This window comes from Phascolarctos cinereus, unplaced genomic scaffold (assembly GCF_003287225.1).
Source record: "Phascolarctos cinereus isolate Bilbo 61053 unplaced genomic scaffold, phaCin_HiC Scaffold_2;HRSCAF=192, whole genome shotgun sequence".
NCBI classification, from domain to species: domain Eukaryota; kingdom Metazoa; phylum Chordata; class Mammalia; order Diprotodontia; family Phascolarctidae; genus Phascolarctos; species Phascolarctos cinereus.
Window position 1 is genome coordinate 207,513,062 of NW_027555625.1, and position 26,858 is coordinate 207,539,919.

General features: G+C 40.5%; 1 protein-coding gene across 1 annotated transcript in view; it reads right to left on the bottom strand.

Annotated features, from left to right (window-relative positions):
• BCO1 (beta-carotene oxygenase 1) overlaps positions 1 to 25,812 on the bottom strand; it is a 44,830-nt gene extending 19,018 nt beyond the window's left edge. Inside the window, exons 1-7 of the mRNA XM_020992714.2 lie at positions 25,532 to 25,812; positions 23,782 to 23,910; positions 11,309 to 11,438; positions 6,721 to 6,868; positions 5,223 to 5,370; positions 4,024 to 4,244; positions 2,123 to 2,380 (exon numbers count right to left, since the gene is read on the bottom strand). Of these exons, the coding sequence (XP_020848373.1) occupies positions 2,123 to 2,380; positions 4,024 to 4,244; positions 5,223 to 5,370; positions 6,721 to 6,868; positions 11,309 to 11,438; positions 23,782 to 23,910; positions 25,532 to 25,595 (1,098 nt within the window). The 5' untranslated portion in view covers positions 25,596 to 25,812. The remainder of the gene's footprint in view (positions 1 to 2,122; positions 2,381 to 4,023; positions 4,245 to 5,222; positions 5,371 to 6,720; positions 6,869 to 11,308; positions 11,439 to 23,781; positions 23,911 to 25,531) is intronic.
• Between the last annotated feature and the right edge of the window lie 1,046 nt (positions 25,813 to 26,858).

Here is a 26,858-nt window from a genome sequence, read left to right on the forward strand (position 1 = left end):
CTGCCTTTTCAGGCTATCCCTGTGCCATGAATGCTCTCCCTCATCACCTCTGCCTCCTGGAATCCTTACCTTCTTTGGGAAGTCTTTCTTGATCCCTCCCAGCTATTAGGGCTACCCTCCAAATCACTATGTGTACACACACACACACACACACACACACACACATACATTTTTGTATGTATTTGTATCTGTGAACACAATGAATTTCCCTTGTGGAATGTAAACTCCTTGAGGGCAAGGACTGTCTCATTTTTGTATTTGTATTCCCTAGCAGAATGTCTGGTACCTAGTAGGAACTTAATAAACACTTGTTGATTAATTATCTGGTGTAAGCTATTTAGTATTGCACACAAGAATCACTGTTGATCCTAGGCATTCTAACTGATAGAAGTTCCTGTGTCATATCCATTGAAGAGTCTGAGAAAATCCCAACTATAAGACCTATGATAATCCACCCTTCTTTACCCTAACCCCTCAACTCATTATCACCTTGAAAAACTCCTTACCCTCCCCTAAAATCTCTCAGATTCTGGTAGAAACAAGAAATAAGTTCCCCAGAGATCTATAAATTGGATAATTATATGTGAGCCCTTTATTTATTGCTCAATTCATTTCAATAAAAATTTGTTACTAGGTGTCCCCTGTGTGCTTCAAAGTAAGCTTGATTATTATAGTCACAGACCTCCAGCTGCATTTCCCAAACTTGACTTTCAAGGTGTAGTTCTACATAGTCATATTGGAACCACAGCTTAAAACCAGTCAGGCAACTTGTGGGACAAAATGGGACTTTTCTATATAAGCAGCAATAAAAATAGCTTGGGCTCTTTCTGATGGTAAGAGGTGGTAAGTGGCTTTGTCAAGCCCTAATAAACAAGAAAAAGTCTCATGCCTTTTTCTTAGGGTAGCAGTGGAAGGATTAAGGTTCCAGATCTTTATTTTGAATTATATGAGAAAGTGGATGTAATTTCCTTGATATTCTAAAGAGGACTACTTGAAAAATGTCTATGTTTTTATATTGGAAAAAAGTCATCAAATATACTGAGTTCATTTTCCTGCCTTTGAGCTCAAGTGGTCCCCTTCTTATAATTCTGCCTTGAGGGGGATGGGAAGATCCTTCAGCAGCTGCCAAGATCTTGGCCTAGTTATAACCCCACTTCACAATGAGCCCTTCAGTAGGAGTGTAGACAAGCCAGTTTTGTGGAGAGTCTGTACATGTCTGCCCTGCCCTGCCTCTCCCCTGCTCTGCCTCGGCCTGGCTCTACTCTGCCCTGGACACCTCCACACATCCCCATGTAAACATGTTCAAGGGTGCCAAGGGTATCTGTCCTTCTACACCTTTATTCTAACCTCAGTTGGTCTGCACATTCAGGGGATTTAGGACAGCAAGTGTGTGTATGTGTGTATGTTGCCCAGTTTTTCTGAGAAATGTTTCACTATGAAAATGTTTCTTTGGCAAAAGCATAGCTAATTATTATTTCCAGAAATCCATCCCCAATATGGGCAAGTTCCTCTTCCTTTTCCTGATCTTCATCTCAGTTTTCTGATCTATAATGAGAGGGTTGGACTTGATGGCTTGTGAAATTCTTTCATTCTTAAATCCTATGACCCTATAAAATATTTTTGAGAGAGGATGATAGATATGTCTATCAACCAAGATGTCTTTAGGTGGAACTGAGCCATGCAAATCTTGTTAGGCAAAGTAAGGCCAAGTACATGATTTATGCATTCCATTTTAAATTGCAGATTGAGCTATTCTTTGACAGAAAAAAAGTTGAGAAGACACTTTTGTTAGAAGACAAACATTCCAAGACTCTCTTTTGAGTCTTTTTTCCTCTTTGGAACTAGAAATAACATTTTCTGTTGCATTAGTCGTCATGGACAAAGAATTTATACTGTTCTCAAGCCTCTCAGTGCTCAGCTAGATTGGTCCTTGCTCACTAGTCCATGTTTGAAATCTTTCTAACTTAGTAGGACCTGTCATGTCTTTTCCTCAGTTGGCATAGCCTTCAAGAACCCACACTCACCTTCATACTACAAAGAGGACTTTTGTGGAGGTAGGAATTTACTTACTTTTAAAAATCCATTTCATTATTTTTGTTTTTTTGTTTTGTAATCACACTACCTTGTTCACCTGAAGAGGAATGACAAATCTCTTGAGAGATGGTATGGAAGCAAGTTTAGAGTTGTGCTCAAAGTGTTGATTCAAGTTTGCCAAGTAGAAGAGCTGATAAAGGCTATGGTCCTTGTAGGAAATGACATCAAACACGATATAGCCATCTTCTTCATAGGCGTTTACATGATGGAAGACAACCATGGGATCAGCATAAAACTTGGTCAGCAAGGTCTTTTTTGTCCTTCGGTCAATAATATGAATGTAAGTCTTAAAGAAGATGGACATAAAATATTGGTCAGTGGGTTTTCCCATGATCCCATGAATCTAGGTGACAAGTGATGTTTATTAAATTTCCATGCTGCACCACCCCCAAACCTCCCTTTGAAGATGATCTTAGGGTAGTGTTTGCTTTCATGCTGGATATGATGACTCTTTCCCTATAAAAAGACACTGAGCAGAGTTTCCATTTTATCCACTCTCTCCTTGTCCCCACCCTCAGGTCACTGGAGTCACTCCACACATTTCTTATCCCTCTCATCTCTACACTCAATCTCACACTTGACATTTCCTACTTATCAAGTGATGTATCATGGGGAAGGAATTCCAACACTCTGAAAGGTCTGCTTTTGGAATTTCCTCATAGATCATTTAGACATGTTTGCACACTGCTATTGTCTCTCATATATTTGTTTATTCTTCATGTTTTTACTTTTTACTAGCCTCCTTGCCTAATTATCCTGGATTAACCAAAAAGCTTGAGGTGGGAGAAGTGGTAGTTTTGTTTTCTCACAGGCTAGTTCTAGACTGTCCTCCCATCCCCCTCTCCTCTTCCCTTTCCCTTTTTCCTCCCCACTTTTCTTGTTTTTCTCTTCCCTTTTCTTTCTCCTTCCTTAGAATCAAGCAATGCACAGAGGAGTGTTTATATATGTGGTTGGGGGAAAGGTCAGGCTGGGGAGAGTGTGGTCAGATTTGTCAGTAGTAATGAGGAGAAACAGTTTCAGTTCCTTTTATGTTCCATGTCATGATCTTATGATCTGGGTTTACCCATGTAATTTGAGAAACATTTCTCTTCTGTTACACAGATTCGGCCTTTAGGCCCCCTCTGATGCTCTCTGCTTGATGTAGTCCCTTAAGCTGAGTAGCTTCTGCCCATTTTTATGGGAATTCTGTTCAACAAACATTTATTAAGTAGTTGTGTGCAATAAATGTTTATTGAAATGAATTGAATTGCAACGTGCTGCAATCAGATGAAAATTGCATGATTTCTGCCCTCAGGGAACTCATGTTCAACTGTATGCAGGAAAACAGAAATCAAGGAAGACATAGGGCCCACATTCTAACTTCCCATTCCCTGCTGAGAGTAGGTGGATGGGGAAGTGCCTGAGCCCTTCAGGGACTCTACTTGGTAAACATCTGTTGTGGACACATCTGTACTTTATTTGGCCTCCTTCTCTTCTCAGCTTTAGCCACATCCTGCCTTCTACTTGGTCTGACAAACCAGAGGCCTGGGTGGAAGGGGCCAGTGGGAAGCCTAGAATGTGTTGGGAAAGCTGAAGTGGCAAAGGGGATGGAAGGAAGGAAGCAAGCAAGCACATTTATTAAGTGCCTACTCTGTGTCATGTACTTGACAAACATGACCTCATTTGGTCCTCACAACGACCCTGAGAGTAGGTGCTGTTATTATCATCATTTCACAGATGAGCAAACTGAGGCAGACAGGTTAAGTGACTTGCCCAGGATCACCCAGCTAGGAAGTATCTGAGGCTGGATTTGAACTCAGGTCTTCCTTATTCTAGGCCCAGTGCTGTATCCACTGCACCAGCTCACTGGCCTGGCTGTGTTTGAAATGTCTGCTGGGATTGTTGATGCCTCACCAGCAGGTGCCTGTGATCATAGAATGTGATGTATACCTTGTCTTCTTCATGGAAGGTAATGCAGGAAGCCCAGCTTGTGCCTCGAACGTAGGCAGTGGCCATCTTTAGAATATCCATTTTAAAGGGCTGCTCTAGAAAAATAATGTAGTTTTCAGTAACTCCAAAACTGTGATAGTAGCTTGGGTTGAGAAGAGAGCGGGATGGGATGGAGCAGATGACTTCCAGGTGTTTTAAGTTGTTTTTCTTCTTTTTATTCTCTAAAGAAAAATTCCCCAAATGTCAGTCCATATTCATAGCACACTACATAATTAGAACACATGCATAGGTCACATGGGGTGTTAGTTCCCCTCTGTCTCCATCATAAAGGAAATTAGGCTATAAGTAGAACCATGGAATTTCAGTGTGCTCTGGAAGAAGTTCCTTCCCCCTCTGACAGTAGGTTCTTTCCTTTGTAAAATGAGGGAGTTAAACTACAAATTGCTGAGGTCTGTTCCCAGTCTAGAGCCCATGATTCTAAGTGTGTTCAGTATTTTTTCAGCTCTAGTCAGGTAAGATCACAACTCATCCCATTCCCAGGAGGACCAGGAGACATCCCTGCAAGGAAACCTCAGACTTGGCACAGAAAATGCCTGTGCCTGTCAATGAAATTAGCAGATATGTGCAAGGGGCCTGACAGAAGAGGGGTGAGAGGTTAGTTATTAAGATGGTTTCTGTGGTGAGGCCATGAAGAGCCTCTGAGCTTCCTTATGCACTCTCAGGGAGCAGTGCTACCATATAACCAGGAGTCAGGTTTCAAGCAGTGGCTAAGGCATGTTTAATCATACCCAGGCTTAGGTGAAGAGTAGAGGTGGGACTGGGAACAATTTAGTGAAAGAAGACTTTTCTTCCTTTAGCACCCAGATGTTGGTTCCGGAACTGTTCCTGCTATCATGATCCTGTCATAGGATCATAAGATTTAGAGCTGGAGAGAACCTTAGAGACCACATAGTTGAGGATAATAAGGCCTGATATATCAGAGAATCTCAGAATCACAAGGTTAAAGGGGACCTCTGAGGTCACCAGGTCCAAACCAAAATGAGGGAAAGAACTCCCTATTATTAGAGGAGGAAAATGACAAAACAAAAAAATGACTGAGTGTCACATGCCAATAAAATCCTCAGAAAAGAATCCTAGGGCAGATTTTTCGCTGCTGATCATTGATGATAAAAGAGAAGATGTTCATCAGGAATCCATACCTGGCATTGTGGGAGGTATTTTAAACACCAAATATTTAGTTTTTCCCTTGTCAACTATGGATGTGCCCAGGTTGAGGACATTCCCTTGGGCATCATAGTGAGGATGAGAAGTTGCCACATTTATGGCTGCATAATTACGGTAATCAACCTGCAAAATACCACATAACATGTTGGTCAACAGAATGAATATTCATATACAACTTGGGTCAAATGACCTCCTGGGAATGCAAATAAACTCATGTAGCAAAACCCTGATAAATCAGAAGAGACTTGGAAATGGGCATTAGTCCTGCTGCCCAGCATGAGTTTTATAAAGGGTGAAAGTACTGAGAAACAGGTCACTTCCTGTTATCTGACTATTTTCAATGATCTGACTGAATCAAGAAAAGAGGCAGGCACCTCACTGGTCTCAGCAACTGCCTGGGGATCTGAGGACTATTGTGTTAATCCTGACTCAACTGGGCTTTGTGATTCTGGTTAATTCCTGCCAATTGAGTTTCCTGGAGACATAAATCTTCAGGTTTTTCTCATAGGCTGACAGAGAATGGCATAAATTTGTAAAGACTTGTAGATATATGTTCAGTAAAATTAATGAATCAAAAACACTGCTGCTTCCCCACGGGAAGGCCCTGGATTGATGACCATGAGGCAGAAGAGATTGAACTAGAATGTCTCAGCTCCCTGCCAATTATAATAGTTGCTTACCAAGGCTTCAAAACCCTCCCAAAGGGAAGACCCCTCTCTAAATTAGGATCAAGGACTGAGTTGAAAAGAAACCTTAAAGGCCATCTAGTCTAGGCCCCTCATTTTACTGATGAGGAAACAGGCTTAAAGAGATTAAGTAACTTGTTCCATAGTCTAGAAATTGCCAGAAAATGTGACATTTCTAGATTTGAACCCAGGTCTTCCTGACTGCAAGTCCACAGAAGGGGAACATTGCATTACAACCATATAAACCACTCCCTTTAGAGAACTTTCCAGGTGCATTGTAGAAGCATCAGAACTTGGAGCCAGTCCTGGAGAAAATGATGAAGCATTTATCTGTGGGTCAGAGGAACTGTGTGACTGCTCTTATACTGGCTAGAAAGTTAGTTTGGCTTCCCTACCACACCCATGCTCATTACTCAGATTCATACACTTTCAGAGCTGGAGGAGATCTTGGAGAACATCTTGTCCAACTCCTCTTTTGATAAAGGAGGAACTGATGTTCAAAGAGAACAGTGATTTGACAGGGTCCTTAGGAGTTAGTGGCAGATCCAGAATTTGATCTCAGGTCTCCTGTAACACATTCCAACAGACTAGACCAATGCTTTCAGGCCATATGCATCTGGAGACCAGGCTGCAGGGCCATGGAGTCACATCTGTTATACTCTAAGGTTATGGTCAATCTCTTCAGGCCCAAGGAAGCTCAACCAGAAGCTCAGTCAATGAATTCTTATTGAGTTAAGGCCAGGACAGCAAAGACAAGTGTTGCTGCTGATTTGAAATTCACAGCTACCTTCTCCAGGGTCTCCAGAGTTTCTGGATTGATTTTCCTAATGTAATTTGTCTCTGTAGTAGCATAGATGTCCTCCCCACATTTCATGATGTTGATTAGGCAGTTATCAGTGAAGTCCGGAATAGTGTGGGACAAGTAGGAAAAAGCTCTGGGGAGAGAAAGAAGAAATAATTTCATTCTGCAGACCCTGCTCTGCTTTAACCATTTAGCACAGAGAAGAGATTTTAGAGTCTACTGTAATTGTTGTGCTCAGGAAGAGTAATCTCCTGGGAGTCCCTAACTAGCAGTCTAATCTGATGAGTGGGTGCTAGAAAGCACAGTGCCTCTCACAAAGCTTAGAACAAGCTAAAGAGGTGTCAAGGTGCACAAGGTACTAAGAAATCACAGAATTCCACTCTCTCCTGCTTGTAGAAAGACAGTATGGTAGAGTGGAAAGTGTACAGGATTTAGAACCAGAGATTTAGAGCTAGAAGGAACATTAGTGGCTATCTAGTCTCATGCTCATTGTTTTATGGGTCATGAAGCTGCAGTGTGCAGGGTGGAAATGACTTGACCAAGATCACATAGTAGCAAGAGGTTGTCAGGATTTAACCCATGCCTTTTGGCTCCAAATCCAGGGCTCTTTTTGCTCATACTATTAGAGGAATTGAATTTGAATCCTAGACCTGGAAGGGCACACCCTTATCCCTCTTGAACTTTAGTTTCCTCCTCTGTAAAATGAGGAGGTCAAACCAGATGAGTTCTAAGGTCTCTAGCTCTATGACATGAGAACAATGAGTACTATGTGTGTTTCAGCTGTTAATCCTTCTGCTGGTGGAGATTACAACAGAAAAGGTCACCTAACCATGACAGGTAGTTAGGTACGTTTGAAAGAACGATGACTTTATTTTTGTTTTTTAAGCAATTGGGGTTAAGTGACTTGCCCAGGGTCACACAGCTAGTAAGTGTCAAGTGTTTGGTCTGAGACTGAATTTGAATTCAGGTCCTCCTGACTTCAGAGCCAGTGCTCTATCCACTGCACCATCTAGCTGCCCCTAAAGAATGGTGACTTTAAAATCAGAGGACTGGGTTTTAAATTATGTCATTGTCACTTATTACTTGTTTGGCTTTGGGCATCTCTTCACCTTTGGGCTGGCTTGTACTAGGTTAGCCAAATGTTGCTTACACATCTAGATCTATGATCCAATGTCCTTCTAGATCTATGATCCAATGTCCTTCAATTCAATCCAAAAAAACATTCGTTAAGCACTTATAATGTCAAAAATTGTGTTAGACACAAACAAAAAGAGCAACAAAGAAAACCCCCCAAAACTAACCTGGTCCTTGAGGAGCTTATATTCTACTGGGAGGTAGAAAGAGAGCAGGAGGGGGCAGCTAGGTGGTGCAGTGGATAGAGCACTGGCCCTGGATTCAGGAGGACCTGAGTTTGGATCTGGCCTCAGACACATAACACTTACTAGCCTCTGTGTGACCCTGGGCAAGTCACTTAACCCCACTGCCTAGCCAAAAACAGAAAAGAAAAGAAAGAGAGCAGGAGAGTATTCAACATACACATAAGCAAGTAAATTCATGAGAGAAAGAATGCTAATTACATTAGACCAGGAAACATTTTTGGTAAGAGGTGACCTTCTTTGAAGGAAATTAGGAGTTCCGTAAAATGAAGGTAAGTAAGAAACGCAGGCACGGGGCACTGCACGTGTGAAAGGATGGTGGTAGGAAATGAATCAGCTTGCTGGTCGTTGACTGGCATGAAGAGGGCGTGAGGGTGATGTTAAACAGGCCTGGGAAGTTGGTGGGACCCGCACTGTGGAGGGCTCTGAACTGCAGTTTGAGCAGTTTGTTTATCCTCAAGATCTCAAATACATAGTCACTGGACATTGCTGAGTAAGGGACTGACACGGTCATATCTTTGTTTTTAGGAATACGAATTTGGTATCTGTGCAGACGAAATTAAATATTGCTATTATTTAGTCATTTTAGTCACGTCCAACTCTTCATGACCCCATTTGAGATTTTCTTGGCAAAGACGCTGGAGTGGTTTGCCATTTCCTTCTCCAGCTCATTTTACAGATGAGGAAATTGAGGCAAACAGGGTGAAGTGACTTGCCCAGGATCACACAGCTAGTAAGTGTCTGAGGCCAGATTTGAACTCAGAAAAATGAATCTTCCTAACTCCAGGCCCAGCAATCTTTCCACTGTGCCACCTAGCTACCCCTAAATTAAAAATAGTAAAAACTAACAGGAGAGAGAAGAATTGGGAATTTATTGCAATAGTCCAGGTGCAAAGTGATGAGAGCCTACATTAGGGGAGAAGATGTATAAATGGGGAGAAAAGGAGACACTGTGGAAGAAGAATCAACAATAACAGCTAGCATTTATATAGCACTTTAAGGTTTGCAAAGCACTTCATATATATTATCTCATTGTATCCTCCCGACAGTCCTGCAAGGTAGGTACTATTATTATCCCTATTTTACAGATTCTTCATCTGAACTGCTCCAACTGAAGCAGATAGAGGTTAGATTACTTGCCCAAGGTGACACAGCTAGTAAGAATCTAAGTCAGGATTTCACCTCAGGTTTTTCTTACTCCAAGCACAGCACTCTATCCATTGTACCACCTATTGCTTCCCAATATGTGGCAACTGATTGGATGTGGGGAGTGAAATAGTCAACGGTGACTCCAAGATTTTGAAGCTGGATGATTGGAAGGATGATGGTGCCATTAATAGAAATAAGGAGAGCTGGAGCAGGGATGAACTGAGGGGGAAATATAACATGTTCTATTTTGGACATATTGAGTTTGAGGTGACTGTGGGATATGAAGATAGAGATAAATAACTGTCAGCTGGTAATGTGAGACTGGACTTCAGGAGAGAGATGAGGGCTAGATATATAGGATTAGGGATCATCTCCATAGAGATGATAACCCAGATTAGTCCACCAAAGGAGACAGTACAGAGATTAAAGAGAAGAGAGTTGGGTGATGCCCACAGAGTGGGAAGGAGGAAGAGAAGGATCCAGCCAAGGTAACTGAGAAGGAACAGGAAGTCACGTAGGAGAACCCAAAGAGAAAAATTATAGAGAAGCCCACAGAGGGAACTGTGCAGGAGGAGGGAGCGATGAATAGGACCAAGTATAATAAGAAAAGAGTAAAACTATTGTATTTGGAGATTGTTGGTAATCTTAGAGAGAGCAGTTTCAATTGAATGATGGAGTAGAAAGCTAGGTTATAAGAGACTAAAAAGTAATATGTGAGTAAATGGAGGCAATGAATATAGGCTACACTTTCTGGTAGTTTGGCTGTGAAAGAGGGAGGATATAAAAGATGATAGTTTAAAAGGGAATGGCAAGTCCAAATGACAGATTTTTTTTTAAGGATGGAAGACATCTGAGTGTGTTTATAGGCATAGTCAAAGTAGTCCATGGGGAGGAGAGACAGAGGATGAGAAAAAGAGAGGGAATGATTGAGGCTCCTGGAGGAGACTGATATGAGTTAAGAGTAAAAGAGTGGTTGGTCTTGGCAAGAAGAAAGGCCACCTATCCATCAGAGAGAGAAGGAAGGGAGAGAATAGGGGACGATGAAGAAGAATTTTGAAATGTGAAGTAAGAGAGAAGAGGGAACTCCCTATAGATGAACTCTCTTTTCTTTTTTTTTCTTTCTTTTTTTTTTTTTTGGTGAGGCAATCGGAGTTAAGTGACTTGCCCAGGGTCACACAGCTAGTAAGTGTCATGTGTCTGAGATCATATTTGAACTCAGGTCCTCCTAACTCCAAGGGCAGAGCTTTATCCACTGCGCCACCTAGCTGCCCCAGATGAACTCTCTTTTCCCAGTAAAAGAGGAAATGAAATTCTCTGCCTCTGCACTTACGTTGATCACGCAATACCCCTAGTATTATTTAGTTATGCTCTGTATTTGAGAGGCATGTGATGAGAAATCTGGGAAAGATCTTGTAACCATCTCCCTCTTGGCAGAGTTCTGCCAACTGTTGCTATCCCAGCTCTGCTCTTTATTATCGGTATGATTATTTACAAGTCACTTCACTGGGTCTCTAATTCTTCATCTATAATATGAGTAGCATGGAAAGATTACTTTATTTGGAGTCAGAGGATCCACGTGCAGTTTCCAGGTTACTTCCTATATGGGTAACCATGTGCAAGTCAATACCCTTTCATCAGGCCTTAGTTTCCTCATATGTAAAATGAAGGAGGTGGAACAAAGGATATTTCTGAACTCTATGAATCTATGCTCGCTGGCTGCCCAAGTTCCCTTCACTGATGAATATAATTGAGACATCTATCATATTAACCTCAACTTAAATGTTTGTGGAATTGAATTGACTATTTGCCAGTAGCCCTGTTGGCAGTCCCTGGTCTGATAGATAACAATTTATCCCTTGCCTAAGGGATCCTGGGGCTGCAAATCTAAAGTGTTCATGTGATAGTGTGGCTTTAACAGATGAGGCAGACAGAGGAAGGACAGAAGACTTACAAAGCAAGATAGGAAGGAATAAGCAGAGGAGCAAAAAAGAGTTGTTTTAACAGTGAGAGCTTCTGAAGGTAGATCACAATTTAAAAGAGGTAGTTACTTGGAAAATATATTTTTGCAGGGATCTGGATAAGCCATAGTTCCAAACTCTGACACCACAATCCTGTTGGCTTCAATATTGGAATTGTAGGTGTCACTTCGGAGGTATTTACTTCGGTAATGAACTTCACCTGGAACAGAAGCAACAGAATCTTCTCAGACCCAGACTGTTTTCAGTGCTTCAAAATTTGTTTTAGTTATTTCCTTTCCTTCATGTCTTAGCCCAATGTACCAAGAAATGTTCGTCTTTGTGTCCTCAGAGCCTGGAATAATAATAATAGCTAACATTTATATGGCGCCTACTATATGTCAGGCACTGGGCTAAATGCTTCAAAAATATTATCTCATTTGATCCTTACAACAACCTTGGGGGTTGGGTAGGGTTTGGTTCTATTGTTATCCCCATTTTACAGATGAGGAAACTGAGGTAGATAGAGGTTAAATGACTAGCCCAGGGTCACAAAAATAGTAAGTGCCTGAGGCCAGATTTAAAAGCTGGTCTTCCAGATTCTAGGCCTGGCTCTTTATCCACTGTGCCAAACCAGCTACCTCTAAAAAAGGTTCTTTGCATGTAATAGGCGTAAAAATAAATGTGGAATTGGACTAAATTCAATGCTATTCTTGCAGTTTTATATCCAACTAGTCCCCTCCACACACTGCATGCTCCAGCCAAACTAGTCTATGCTTTGTGCCCAGGACACACCTCCTGCCTTTGCTCCCCTGGCAGCTTCTTGAGCCTGGAATTCCCACCCCAACCTGTTGAATTCTTACCCAGCCCAACTGAAATGGCTCTACCTCTTGCATGAAGCCTTCTCTGATTGTCTCAGCTGTAACAGGCCTAAGCAAGAATCTCCCTTATTGTTTGAAAGATGGGGTCCCCACAGAGTCTAAGATAATTAACTGGTTGATCTTTAAGGAAGATCAGATCAATCAAAGCCAATAGCTGCCAGCTCCTTCCTTGTGGTTGGTTCTTGGACATTTCCAGTGGAGGAAGGGTCTATGCTGTGCAGTCTCTGACCCAGACCCAGACTCAGTTTCAAATCCATTCCCAGTCCCCACCCTAGCCCTGACCCTGGCTTCTCCTTCATCCCTAACCCTAGGCATTAGCCTAACCTCAGACCCCAAGGATATTTTTTTTTCACTCTAGGACAATAAAAATCAGATCTTTTGGAAAAGGTTTAATGGAAATACTATTTTAAAGCAATTTTTGGATGTTTTTCCTAACTTCTTTTAGGGAGAAATAACTGTACTAAAACTAGGTTTGACAACAGGTTAGAATCTGACCAGCTTGGTGATATTTTAATTTAGAAACTGTTTGCTTCTTATTGATTATTGCGTTAAGGCTTGTTTTGTGGTTGATTTGATATTGGTATTGATATTGATATTCCTAAGTAAGACACATTTATTCAACAAGCATTTACTAGGTGCCTAGAATGTGTTAGGCACTGTACTAGGCATAGGAGATAGTCTCTTTGCTCAAGGAACTTACATTCTATAGTGGGGTTGGGGTGGACAGGGGCCAATAAGAACACAGAGAAATGAAAACAAAATATTTTCATGTACTGGACCTGTGATTTCATTGGTATGGGAACTCCCAGGAAGGAAACTCCTGCCAATGCAGATTGGTATCTACCCTACAACATACAGTAGCAGAGTTGCGTGGGACACTAAGAGGTTACTATGACTTGCACAGGATCATGTAGCTAGCATGTGTTAAATGCCAAATTTGAATTCAGGTTTTTCTAACTTGATTCATGAGGCAGCTCTCTAAACACAAGCCATTCTATCTCTTAAATACAAGCATATATGCAGTACATGCAAAGTAGTTTCAGAGGGCTGGACATTAGCACCTGAGGGGTCAGGATAGGCTTGTACTTGAATTTAGCCTTGAAGGAATGATTGCTAACATTTTGATTCGTGTAACCAGGGGTATGCTGGTAAATTTTTAACAACGGTCTCTCAGGGGAAAAAATGAGCACAGAATACACTCAGATTTGATACATATTATTAGGGTTTTCTCCATCACTTTCTGAAGTCTAGACAATTAACAAAACAACAAATCAAGCCCTGATTTGTAGCATTTGCTGATTTTTGAGGTGGAAATGCTTATACTGAAAATTTAACAATCAGCTCTCCAGAACCAGTAAGAGCTGTCCCCAGCACACCCCTGTGTATAACCCTAAGTAAAACCCTTTAGATCTGGGTTGCACCTTCTCAGTGCTTTATTTTGGCTTCTGTCCAATGCAATTTAGCAAACATTTCTTGTACTTAGAAAGTGCAGAAACGTGTGCTGGGGCTCTTAGCAAGAGCTACAAGTACAAATAAAGCCAGATTTATGCCCTCAGGGAGCTCACTCCTGAAACACACTCCCTCCTCATCTCTTACTTTCACAATCTTTATCTTCTTTTAAGATTCAAATCTGGTGCTACTTCCTCCTGTGTAAATTTCCTTGATTCTCTCATCCAAAAGTTCTCTCCCACCTCAGATTTTCCTGGAACATTTTGTCAGTGTCTCTCCTTTTCTCTGTCACTACCTAGCTTGGATTATGCTTCTCAGAATACCTGCTGTATCTCACTAGCAGAATGAACTCTTGTGGGGGAGGTGTAACATGGCAGGGGATTGTGATATTATCTTTGTGTCATCGGTGCCAAACACAGGCCTTTTCACATAAAAGCTTTTAATAAATGTTTGTTCAATTGAACTGAAGATAGGTATAGAAATAGTTAAGACTAGGATAGAGCTCACTGTTTACTATTACACATTTCACTAGGTCACTGTGAACTACTACTCCTTCTGTAGTTCCTGTAGCTCCACCTGAAATCTCTCCTCTTCCAGGAAGTTCTTGCAGTCATATATAAAATGTATGATAATGTTTACCAATCCACTCTGACCACAAAATTCCTCTGGCACCTTCTCCTATCCCACAAATGCATGGATTTGCATCTGATGTGAATAAATAAACGTATTTATGCTTTTGTATATCAGCTGTTTGGTTGCTAAAAGGGGAAGAAAATGAACTGTCGTATAAAGAAAAAGGATTAAGTCAACATGTGAAAGACATAAACTACTACCCCTTTTGTATATGAATAGTCTGGTTGCAGAAAGGGACAGAAAAAGAATTTTTGTACATGGGAAAATGGCTAAAATCTATATTTGAAGAAATAGCTTTTCGGAGGACTGGACTGAGAACTGAAGAGGACTTATATGAGAACAGAGAAATGACCTGGCCTGCGGGGTATGGTGGTTGCTCAGCTCATTTGCATGTAATATTTTTAGAGCTTGACAGGTTAAAACTCACAAAGCACTAAATCAAATAGCTGTTTTGAGATGATGGCATGACTTGGTTTCATAACTGATGGAAAATTGGATTTTGTGAGTTTTACATCATAATAGAAATGAATACCTGAGAACCAAGAGTTTCTGATTTGAGACATTAAGAGTAGTGAAGAACCAAGCAGAAAAAGCTAGGTGAGAGGAATAGCCCAGGGGTTCTGAAACTGGTGTTATGAGTCTGTAAGGGGTCTATGTATAGATTCTGGGGCATCTGTGAACTTAGATGGGAAGGTATGTGTATATCCTTGTTTCAATGTAATTGGTTTCCTTTGTAATCTTGCATATTTTATTTTATGCATTTAAAAACATTATTCTGAAAAGAGGTCCATGGTCACCACACTGCCAAGGGTTCATGAGACAAAGAAGGGTGTGACAAAAATACCCATCTGATAGGATGGCTGTAGCTGCTACACTGGTAGTTGCTAACTGACTAGAAAAAAAAGGGCTGAAGTTCATTGGAAGAGAGCTGAATTTCCATGAATGCCCTTTATTTCCCAGGCACACAGTCTGAATTCCACTTCCGCCTCACCTGAGAATGGGACTCCACTCCTAAAGCTACCCTGGTGTTGATAGGCCAGCTTTGGCCTTATGTTCTTTGGTTTCAACACTTCACCAGCACTTCCCAGACATCTCTAGCCATGCTACTTTGCTTCGCCATTTACCTTTTCCCCTTTATGTGTTGTCTTCCCTCATCAGAATGTAAACTCTTCGAGAGCAGGGACTTCTATTTGTATCCTGAGCACTTAGCATTTTAATAACTTTATCTATCTATCTATCTATCTATCTATCTATCTATCTATCTATCTATCACCTATCTTTAGCATCACCCATAGTTTGAAAGAGAAAATTCCTCTCAGAAGTGCCTGGTAGTTCTTTGTTGGCTTCCTCTGGTTTGAGAGGGAACAGCAGAGGAGAAAGACAAGCTCTGTGTCCTTGCTGCTAGAAGAAGCTAATGGTATGATGCAGCGTCCTGGTGACTGAAGAGTTAGTTGGCTGGGCTTTTTTGTATTTCCCAGAGAACCAATCTGAGACCTTTGCAGTTATCCAGCTTAAGGGAACTGTTTATAATCACAAAAGCAAAACAATACCTTGGAATGCTTTTAAGGGTGGTTATGAGTTAAAAGAACTTATTACTATTTCATCGCTTTGAGAGTAGGAAACTTGATTTGCCCAACAACAGAACACTAAGGACCAGTCAGGGTTAAGCAGAGAAGCAACTTTGTATGGTGCAGATAGACAGCAAAGACATCAAGAACTTCAGGCAAAGTTGTTAGTTTCCCTGAACAAATGAATTGGCCTTATTCCTGTTTCTCCCTTCTAGATTTCTCTGTGTGTGTGTGTGTGTGTGTGTGTGTGTGTGTGTGTGTGTGTGTGTGTGTATGTATCTATGTATATATGTCCATTTTCCCCAATAGATACTATTTCTGCTGAAGGGAGAGCGAGACTCAGGTTTATGTGAGTATTGTTATGTATTGATTATTCCTGCATTTGCTTTCTATTGTGTAACTGTAATGTATTGGATTATTTTTGCCTTTGTTTTATTGCTTAAATAAATGTCCTGTATTTCAAGAGTTCACGGGGTCATCATTGTGAATGATTTTGTATGGATAGGAAGCATACCACTGGGGGCTCAGGAGCTACAGTGGTGAGTAGGAGGAGTGGATTCCTCCAACAACAGGTTACCCCTAGCACTCTGGGAGAGTTTGAGCTGTAGCTATATGATAGTGGCCTTTCTTTACAAGCTTGTATCTGCTAATCGTTGGTCATTTTTGAGGAAAAAGGACAAACAACAACAACACCTGCAGATATGAGGGTAGGTTGAGGTGAGAAAACCAGTCCAGAGAGAGAATTGATGGACATGTTCTGTGCCAGGGGGTGAGGGCAAGGGGCTTTCCAATACATGAGTTACACTTTGATTCAATGTGGATTCTCTGTGTATTCCCTTGGTACTAATAAACAGCATCATCTTTTACATGAGAAGGCAGAGACCACATCTGACTGATGTCATTTGTGCAATTTGACTCTATCCCATAGATACAAATACAAAACAGGAAACAATGTATGCCCTCAAGGAGTTTATATTCTATTGATTGATTTAGGATCCAGAACTGCGTTCCAAGTGCTCATAAATGCCTACTTGCTTATGAAAAGGAGCTTCACAAATATACTTTGATGATGAAGATAATTATAATTATAATTGAGGCTTTTTGTTTGCTATTTTTTCCCTCATAAGTAGCATCACATTTATCATTATCATCATAACATCTCACTGAAGTGTAGAATGGTGAGTATAGTTACTAATATCATACAAGGACACCAACTAAGTTCAGTATTCCCCCTTCATGGGATCAATAGAGCCTTCTTCTTTAACTCTAGAACTTCTAGGGTGCAGACCACCTATTTCCATTTTTTATGCACATGAGGTAGAAAGGAAAGGGCAAGAAGGATGGAAAGGGCCTTCTGAGACCCCTCTGACTGGCTGACTGACAGAATAGCAGACTGACTGATTCCTCTGACTCTCCATTGGGAGGTCAATGTGTATCACATAGGACCAGAACATAGCATACTCCACCTGACCATGGAGTTAGAAAGGAAATGATTCTTAGGGTCCAGAGAAAGACAAATGAAGATACTCAGTGTGTCCTTATGTATATTAGTGTTTGCTCTGACCTTATAGGATCTGAGAGATGGAAGACACTTGAGAAGCCACCTAGTACAACCTGAACAGGAATCCTTTTTATAACAACCCTAACAAGTAATCATTGAGCCTGTGCTTAGAGACCAGCTGTGAAAGGGATCACCTCTGGGGCAGACTCTTTCTACTTTGGAATAGACCTAATTGCTCAAAGCTTTTTTTTTCCTTATGAAGGATCTAAATCTGCTTTTCTGCAATTTCTCCCCACTGTTCCTAGTTCTGCCTTTGAGACCGAACACAATAAGTCTGATCTCTCTTCCACATTCCACAGTCCTTCAAAAATACTTGAAAACAGCACTTGTGTCCTCTTACCTAAGTATTCTCTATTGAAGTCTAAATATCCATCATAGGTATCAGGTGCTATGGAAAGAGCACTGAACTTGTACAACAGAATTGTGTCCCCTTACTATCTATGTGGCTTTAGGGACTTGCTGGGGATCAGTTTCCTTAATAAAGGAGCTAGATTAGAATAATCAGGGATGGGGAACCTGTGGCCTCCAAGCCACATGTGGCCCTAGGTCCTCAAGTACAGCTCTTTGACTGAATCCATTGAATTAGATGATCTCTGATGTCCCTTACAGCTCTAGCTCATATATTCCTATAAACATAGTGTCAGAACTAGAAGGCACTCCAGAGGTAGCCTAGTTCAACTCTGTCATTTAACAAATGGAGAATCTGAGGTCCAGAGAGAAGAAGTGATTTGCTTAAAGCATATAGAGCTGGAATTGGGGCCCAGATCCACTGTCTTCAAATCCAGAACTCTGTCCATGGTACCACATGACCCTAAAATGGAAGTACTAAGTTGTGCAAAGCACAGACTCTGACAAGATTTTTTTTTTTTAGGCAATTGGGGTTAAGTAACTTGCCCAGGGTCACACAGCTAGTAAGTGTCAAATGTTTGGCCGGTCGGATTTGTAGGGCCGGTGCTCTATCCATTATGCCACCTAGCTGCCCCTTCTAACAAGATATTGACTTGAAAAAATTATGGCACCACAAGATAAAACCCAAAGAACCACTGCCCAACAACTAGCTGATTAATCTTAATAGAACATGTATCCCTCTAACATTTTAACAAGGAAGATGATAATCTTGCTGCCATCTACCCTAGTATCTGGTATATAGTAGGCACCTAATAAGTGTTGATTAATTGCTCAAGATCACAGAGATTTTAAGTGGCAGAACAGAATTTGAATATAGGACCTCTGATTCCAGATCCAGCAATCTTTCCGTTATACTAGGCTGTTTCCTAATCCTATAATTGTGTGGCCCTTTCCTCAACTGGTAAGTTTTTACTTCCTAATGGATCACCCCTTTCCTGCTCAGAGACTCAGAAAGGGCCTCAGATTACTATTAAAGGTAGCTTTTTGAATCTGATTTAGACTTTAGGACAATACTTATTCTCTCTTCTGGACTAGAAGAAAGTACCCTACTACCAGGGGTTGGGAGTGTAACTTGGAACCTTGGCATTCAACACATCAGAGATATCAATCAGCTATGTCTCTCACCTTGGTTAATTAGAGGGATCATTTTATTATTTGGATAACAGTGAGATAATGTCAATTTGAAAGTTTACCTCATGAAATAGAAACATTAACTTGTTTTAGATAAAAAATTAATGAGCTCAGTGAGGGCAGAGACTATGTCTTATCTGAACATTGTTTCTTCCTCACAACTAAGAACAGGGATGTTTAATAAGTTTTTGTTGAATTGAATTAAATTGAGAAATTCATGAGAAATATAGGCTTGTAAAAGCTGGCCTTTTAGTTCTTAAACTAAATATCACTGGGAAACAGCAGGACACCTGGAGAGAAAGCGACAAGAGGCAGCGTGTACCAGGCAACTCAAGTCCCTACCACCACATTGACCACCATCTCCCTTAATGGAGTTGGAGACAACCCAGGATCCTGAACTCAAGAGCCTTGAGAATAGCAATGGTTCCAGCCCCATACCCTCAGCTATCATCCTGGAAAGCAATCCCTACAGAGATGCAGCCCGGCCACTTCTCTTGCAGGTGCTACAAAGTGCCAAAGGCCCAGAATAGCAAGCTCTTGCCCCAAAGGCCTTGGTGTGGTCAAATGGTTCAAGCAACAGAAACTGATGTAATTTTATCAGCTGGAAATGACATTATAGAAGAGGCATTACCATGTACCTTGCTCTTGTGGCCTGAGGACCCTGGCACCTTTCCTTCTAACTTGCAGCTGAAACCTTTCCTGTGTATCATCTTCCCCATAAGAATGTAAACTCCTAAAGAGCAGGAGCTGTCTTACTTTTCTGTTTGTATCACCAAGTGCTTATCACAGTGATTTGCACATAGTCAGAACTTAATAAATGCTTTATTCATTTATTCATCTTGTTTTGGAAAGATGTCAGTTTTGAAATCTCAATCAAATTTCTTACAAAGGTCATATTTGTAAAGGAATGGCATAGATTTTGGATCACTCTGCTTTTGAAAATGAGTGAGCCCCTCTGTATCTCTTGATAAACATTTATGGTGGGCTACATTTTGCAGATAATTTTCAGTTTTTCATTACCAAAAAAAAAGGTAATAGACAACTAGGTGGTACAGTGGATAGAGCACAGAGCCTAGTCAGGAAGACCTGAATTCAAATCCAGTCTTAGATACTTACTGTATGACCCTGAGCAAGTCAATTAAACCCCTTTTTGCCCTAGTCTTCTCAGCTGTATGATGGGTGTTAGAACAACACCTACCTTCCAGAGTTGTTGGGTGGATCAAATGAGATATTTCTAAAGTGCTTAGCATTACACCTGGCACATAGTTGGTGCTATATAAATGGTTTTTCTCTTCCTCCTTTCCTTCCCCTTTCAAAGACTATGGAGCAGGGTCAAGAATGTTAGATTGTACATCAGAGGGCCAAGGTTCAAAATCTAGTCCTGCTGCTTACTACCTTACAGGGTGACCCAAAAATCTTCATACCCTTTTAAGCTATTAATACTTAAATCACCACTAAGACTTTTAGGACACACCATATATGGCCTTAGGAATGTCTCTTAATTGCTCTGGGATTTACTTTGATCATCCGTAAAATGAAGAGTTTGGGCTAGATAACCTTTAAGGTCTCTTGTAGCTCTAAATCTACAGACCTTCAAAGCTGAAATTTAGGGAAGTCAATCTCTGTCCTATAGGATTGTCTTTAATTTGCTTCTGTCTCCCTAGGCAAGTACACATATTCCCATAGACAGAAATCCTTAGAGTATTACTATAAAAGACATTGGCTGCTTGGTGAATTTGACCAGTGAGCTCTACAAAGCACCTATATATGCTATTCCTTCAAAATCCCCCATGAATGGCATTAAGCCTTTAGACATATGAAGTCTTTACTTTAGACATATAAATCACTGCTGCAAAGCATATACCATCTAGAGAGATCATTGACAAAAAGAAAGGCTCCATGTACACCAAAATACTCACAGCAGCACTTTTGTGATAGCAAATAACTGGAAACAAAGTGGATGTCCATCAGTTAGGGAATGGTTAAACAAAATCGTGTTAATGGAATATTACTATGCTTTAAGAATTGATGAATATGATATACACAGAGTAGCTTGGAAAGACTCACATGAATAGATGCAAAGTGAAGTAAGCAAAGGCTGGGAAACATACATAGTGACTGAAATATCAAAACCAAATCATGTTTCAAAAGTATAAAAAAGTAATCTTGGCTCCAAAGAAGAGATGAAAGGATACCTCTCCCTTGCTCCTTGGCAGAGGTAGAGGTACATGGGCCTGAAATATCACATGTAACAGCATATTTTTCCCCATATGTTGATTGGTTTAGTTCAATGTTAAAAAATTCTGTTGTAAGGAATAGCTGTCTGAGGGGGCAGAGAGAAGGGTAAAGGGAAATGTTTAAATAGTGTAAAAACAAATTATACCAATAAAAATATCATAGGAAAAAATATATGTGGAAACCTGGACAGGCTCATAGGACAAAAGATTCTGAGCTAGACTGGTTCTTAGAGGTCATCTGGTCCAGCCCTTTATTTTACAGATGAGGAAACTGAAGCCAAGAGAGGGTCTTTAACTTGCCCAAAGTCACACTGGTAGAAAGACGGAAATCTGGGACTCAAAGCCAGGTCAGCTGACTCCACAGCCAGTGCTCTTTTCATTGCACCACAGCTGCCTCCAAAGGACTGTCAACAATTTCATGGCCATGTGAGCAAATGTATAAATAAAATCTACTTTGAAGCTTTTGCTGAGTAATATCTTTGTGCTTTGATTTTACTGATGAAAGTTATGTTAAGGGTTTAATTTGGTATAAAATGGGATTAAGTAATTTTACTTTTGTCATTTATGCTCCATAAAATGATGATCCTGACAAATAAAAGTCATTAAGAGATGAAAAAGAAAATGAAACATCTATACATACTGAGAGTTTCCGCCAATACTACGTTCATTAGATACCTCGGGCCTCTGATCTGGTCTTTTTCCAAAAAATGAATTTAGTTTGTCCCAAAATGTAAACATAGAATCCAGTTGGGTTGTAAACATGCCAACCACTTCTTATAAATGACTAAGCTGGGAGTGCAGTGAACTTGAGGGCTCAGAGGAAACATGTCTCTGGAATTCCTCACAGATGGGCCACAGTCCATCTTGACATTACAGAGCAAGATTAAAGAGAAGAGACTCCTGCATTCTCCTCTCTTGCTCATTATTCAGCATAATTAAGTGTGTGCCTTTTGAAGGGTAAGGAATAAACAAATAAGTTATGGCATTTACTTTCACAGTCTCTGGCCAAACTTTGGGTTAATGAAAACAATCATTTCACCTAAGCCAGAGAGTGGGTTTTTGTTTTTTGGGGTTTTTTCTATTTTTAAAATCAGCTTGTGACTCCCACACTAGAAAGAGAGGCTTCTTTGAGAAAGCTAAGGACCAGGAATAAAAAATTAATTTTCCTTTTATTCTGGCTGGTGGTCACTTTCCCCTCGTGACCATGTTCCCTTCAGAATTCAAAGTCCAGCAGTTAGGTGGCACAGTGGATAGAGCTCTGGCCTTGAAGTTGGGAGGACCTGAGTTCAAATCCAGCCTCAGACACTTGACACTTACTAGCTGTGTGACTCTGGGCAAGTCACTTAACACCAATTACCTCACCGAAAAAAAAAAGAAAAGAAAAATGCTATCCAACTCCAGAGAAAAAACTGATAAAGTCTGAATGAAGATCAAAGCATATTATTTAAAAAAAAAGGGGGCAGCTAGGTGGTGCAGTGGGTAGAGCACCAGCCCTGAAATCAGGAGGACCTGAGTTCAAATCCAGCCTCAGACCAAACACTTACTAGCTGTGTGACCCTGGACAAATCACTTAACTTCAATTTCCTAAACAAACAAACAAACAAACCAAAAAACCAGAATTCAAAGTCCAATAGAAAGGAATATTTATCCTAAAGAAGACTTAAGGGGAAGCCTGGGTAGGGGTCAGGACAGGAATGGTAAGAAAGAAGTTATATAAAGCTGTCCAGAGTGAGTAATGTGTTCGAGCAGTGACTGGATGGACACCTGTCCAGGTTCTTGTGGATGTGATTCATTCTTTACAAAGAAGATTGGACTCTAGGCCAATGCCCTCTGAGGTCTCTTTCAGCTTGATAAGTCTATGAGTTTGTGAGAGCTTTCTAGATCTGATTCTGAGCTTCAGCTGTCCAAGACCAAAGGTACTTGTGCTGTATGTAGCTAACTCAAAAAACAAGGCATAAGTCCACAGCTGCAGAGGGAAGGCTGACTTTCCCCTTCACCTCCTTCAGGCTATTGAGAGAAGACAACCCAATAATGCACATGACTGACCACGTCACTCCCTTGTTCGAAAGCCATTGGTGAGTCATTATCATCTCTAGAATAACACACAAACTTCTTAGCCTGGTATTTTAGGCTCTCTGCAATCTGGCTATAACCCACCTTTCCAACCTTGTTTCACATTATTTCTTTTCTGACACCTGCATTCTAGTCAAACTGATTAAACTGACTATTTTCTGAACTCTGACATTCCATCTCCCTCTCTGCATTTGGGCAATTTCTCTCTCATTCCTGGAATGCACTCCCCTCTGCATTTCTGCTTGATGAAATCCATCGTTTCCTTTAAGATCAACCTCAGGTGATCTTCTATGAGAAGCCTTCCCCATAGCTCCAGGTGAAAGGATTCTCTCTCTCTTCAAATTTTTCCAGATAATTTTTTCTGACTTTGTCCCCATCACTGGGTCCCTTGTATTCTTCCAATCTTCATACATGTTATATCCTCACCCTGCCACCACTACCATTAAATGGTAAATTCCTTGAAGGTCAAGAACTGTGCTGTTTTTCATCTTTGCATCTTAGGCACTTAGCACAGTGATTTGTATGTAATAGGTAATTAATAAGTGTTTATTAAACTGAATTATTCAGAGAGAAACTCTTAAGTAAATAGCTATGTCTACCTTCCAAGATGATTTGTTGGTCTTACCGTTTTGAATGGTAAAGCTATGTAACAAGGCCAAACCATCAAACCAATGATTATATGTAGTCTCCCCAATGGTGTGCATGCCAGGACCGTTCCGCAGGAGAGTCCCATGAAGCCAAGTTGGCAGCTCACCTAGAGACAGAAAAAAAATTTTACTTTCATTTTTGATATTAGAACTGAGCCACTGAAGGAAGTATAACATGAACAGAAGTCATACAGCCTCGAATGTGTAAAATCCAAAACACCAGAAATGAATGTTTAATAGGTGGATACTGGTTTTCACTCGGGACTGTGAGCATATCAAAAGTAAGCCCAAAGTTGCACCCCAAAGTTGGTTTTCTAAAACAATTTTTATGCCTCTAGTGAGAAGCATAAAAAAAGGTTTGATTATCAATTACCACACTCTATTCTTATTGTTGAAAGATAATCAATTAGTTAGAGATCATAGGATTATAGAATTAGAGCTAGAAAGAAACTTAAAGGTTATCTAGTTCAGCCCCCTCCACTTTACAGATGATGAAACTGAAGCCTAGAGATGTTAGATGATTGGGAATCAGGTGGCAGAGTGAAAAGAATGATGGACTTGGAGTCAGGAAAACCTGAGTTCAAATCCTGCCTCTGGCACTTACTAGAATCTTCTTGGACATATTTAAAAATAAAATCTGTCAGTATTACCTATGTGATCCTATACAAGTCACTTAACATCTCTCAGCCTCAGTTTTATCATGTATAAACTGAGAATAATAATGGCACCTACGTCACATGGTTGTTGTGAGGATGGAATAAATAATATTTGTAAAGCATGCTCAGGTAAAACTACAGCGTTTTGTAGCTGAACCAGATTAAAATGTAATTAGGAAATGTTTAATAAAATAAAGTACAATACAACATAGATAAAGTTAATTTATATTTTTCTAAGTTAATATGTGACCCTTCCCGTTTGAGTTTAACTCTACTGAATGGAAAGCATATTGCTTAAGGAATGTAAAGCATTTTGCAAACCCTAGCATATTATTATTATGATTATTGCCCAAGATCACATAGGTAGCCTTGACAGGTCTTATTTTGAAAGAAGATTCTCCAATCTCTAAACACTAGTTACAAGCCAGTCCTTCTTTCATTATGGTACCACTGGTACCACTATCTCCAGTAATGACAACCAAGCCAGCTACTACCATGCCAACATGCAGAGGGCCAAAACCTCCCTCTGTCTCACTCATGTTCTGCAGCCAAAGACAATACACGAGCTATTCTCATCATTGGATATAATTATGCTGCTGCCTCACAGGTTTGAGTGACACTGACCTACTTAGGTACCTGTCTGGTAATTTAGAATTAGTTACTTTCCCCAACAGCCTAAGGGACATACAATAAAAGTGGCAGCAACCAGAGAGATCATAGAGAAAGGCCTGAACTGAACCCAATACATCAATCAGTTAAATGCCTACTATGCCCAATGCTGGGCTAAAGGATGAAGGGAATAAAGCATGAAGTCTAGTAAGGGGTATTCACCTTCAAGAAGAATGAGTAGATGTGTATGAGCGTATGAATTATATACAAATATGTGAAAGTATGTATATGGATAAATAAAGGTATTTATATATGCAAGTATATGTATAGGTTTATATGCATTTATGAGTTTGCAAGCATGTACCTAGCCCAGTCTCCCTCAGACTTCCTTATCCTCAGTTTGCCCAAAGATTTCATCTATCTGAGACAGCCCAAGTTTTCCACCATATCTACCACTTCTTACCTCTGATTTTGGCTTTCAAAGGCTCTGGCTGTTCCTTCGTGTTCTTGCCAAAGATCATATCCATGGCAGGAGAGAGAATGTATTGCTGCTGTCCTGATGAGTAATAACAATGACAATATAATTAGAGGAAGGAGAAATGTACTGGAAAGATAGCTTTTTCAGTCTCTCACCCTCCCTTTTTCTCCCTTTTTTCCTTCCCCCGTAAGAGCCCTTCCAAGCTCTGTCTTCTTGGCCCCCTTGCTTCTCTCTTTTTATCTGGCCCTTCTCCTTCACAAGTTACTGGTGCCTTTATCTCTCTTTCTGCACACACACATTCTTTATTTATAAAAGGTCTTGACCAAAGGTCAATTGCATGTCACTCTGTACTACCAGATCTTTACTGCTCTGTGCACTCTGCAGTTTGTCATCCAACTAGTTTCTTTCAGGAACAAAACTTAGTGGTATAGGGGAGTGCAGAGAGAAACCAAGCTATTGGGGTTTAATCGTGCTGGTGGGAGATTTCAACGGATTAGGCAAAGCTGGGAAATTAAAAAAAAATAGAGCCAGGGTTCTTAACTTGGGGTGCACAGACTTGGGGTCTGTGAATATATTTTAGGTCTATGAACTTGAATAGGGAAAAAAACAACTCTTTTTTTGTTAACCTCTAACTGAAATTTAATATTTCCTTCAGTTATTTTAAAACATTTTAAGAAGGGGTCCATAGGCTTTACTCAACTGCCAAAGGAGTCCATGACACAAAAGAAAGGTTAAGAACCACTGCTATAGAAAGTCCCTGTCTCAGAAAAAAGAAAAAAGCAACTCGGGGCCATTGAATACAAAGCACAGTCGCTTTTTCAAAAGAGAGAAACCTAAAACTTTTTGCTTGTTCACTTTTAGAATTAAAACAGAAAATAACCTGTTCTATTAGGATGATGAAAAATGGAAACTGATTTCAGTTCTTATGGCCAATTAGCAAAGAAAGGCAGAAGGTAGCAAGAGAGAGGAGGGAAAATCAAGAGAAGGATGAATGAATCTAGGAAAAGCAGGAAGGGAAGGAAAGAGGGAAAACCATAGACAGTAGAAAGAGAGTCACATGTAGAAGTACTTAAGAGAAGATGTAGAGTGCCTCAGGTGGTCCCTCTGTAGGAGAAAGTGGTTTTGGTCAAGGATAGAACCATAATGTGCAAGGATTTCACCCTTATAGAAGATAATCTGGGCTAAAAATCAGGGAATTTTGACCACAATGGAATTCTGTCCCAATTTTGAATTTGTGGCAATCAGGTACTTGATGGAGAACAACTTAATAAATCATTTGAGGCGGGTATGAGGACATGGAGGAGGAACAAAT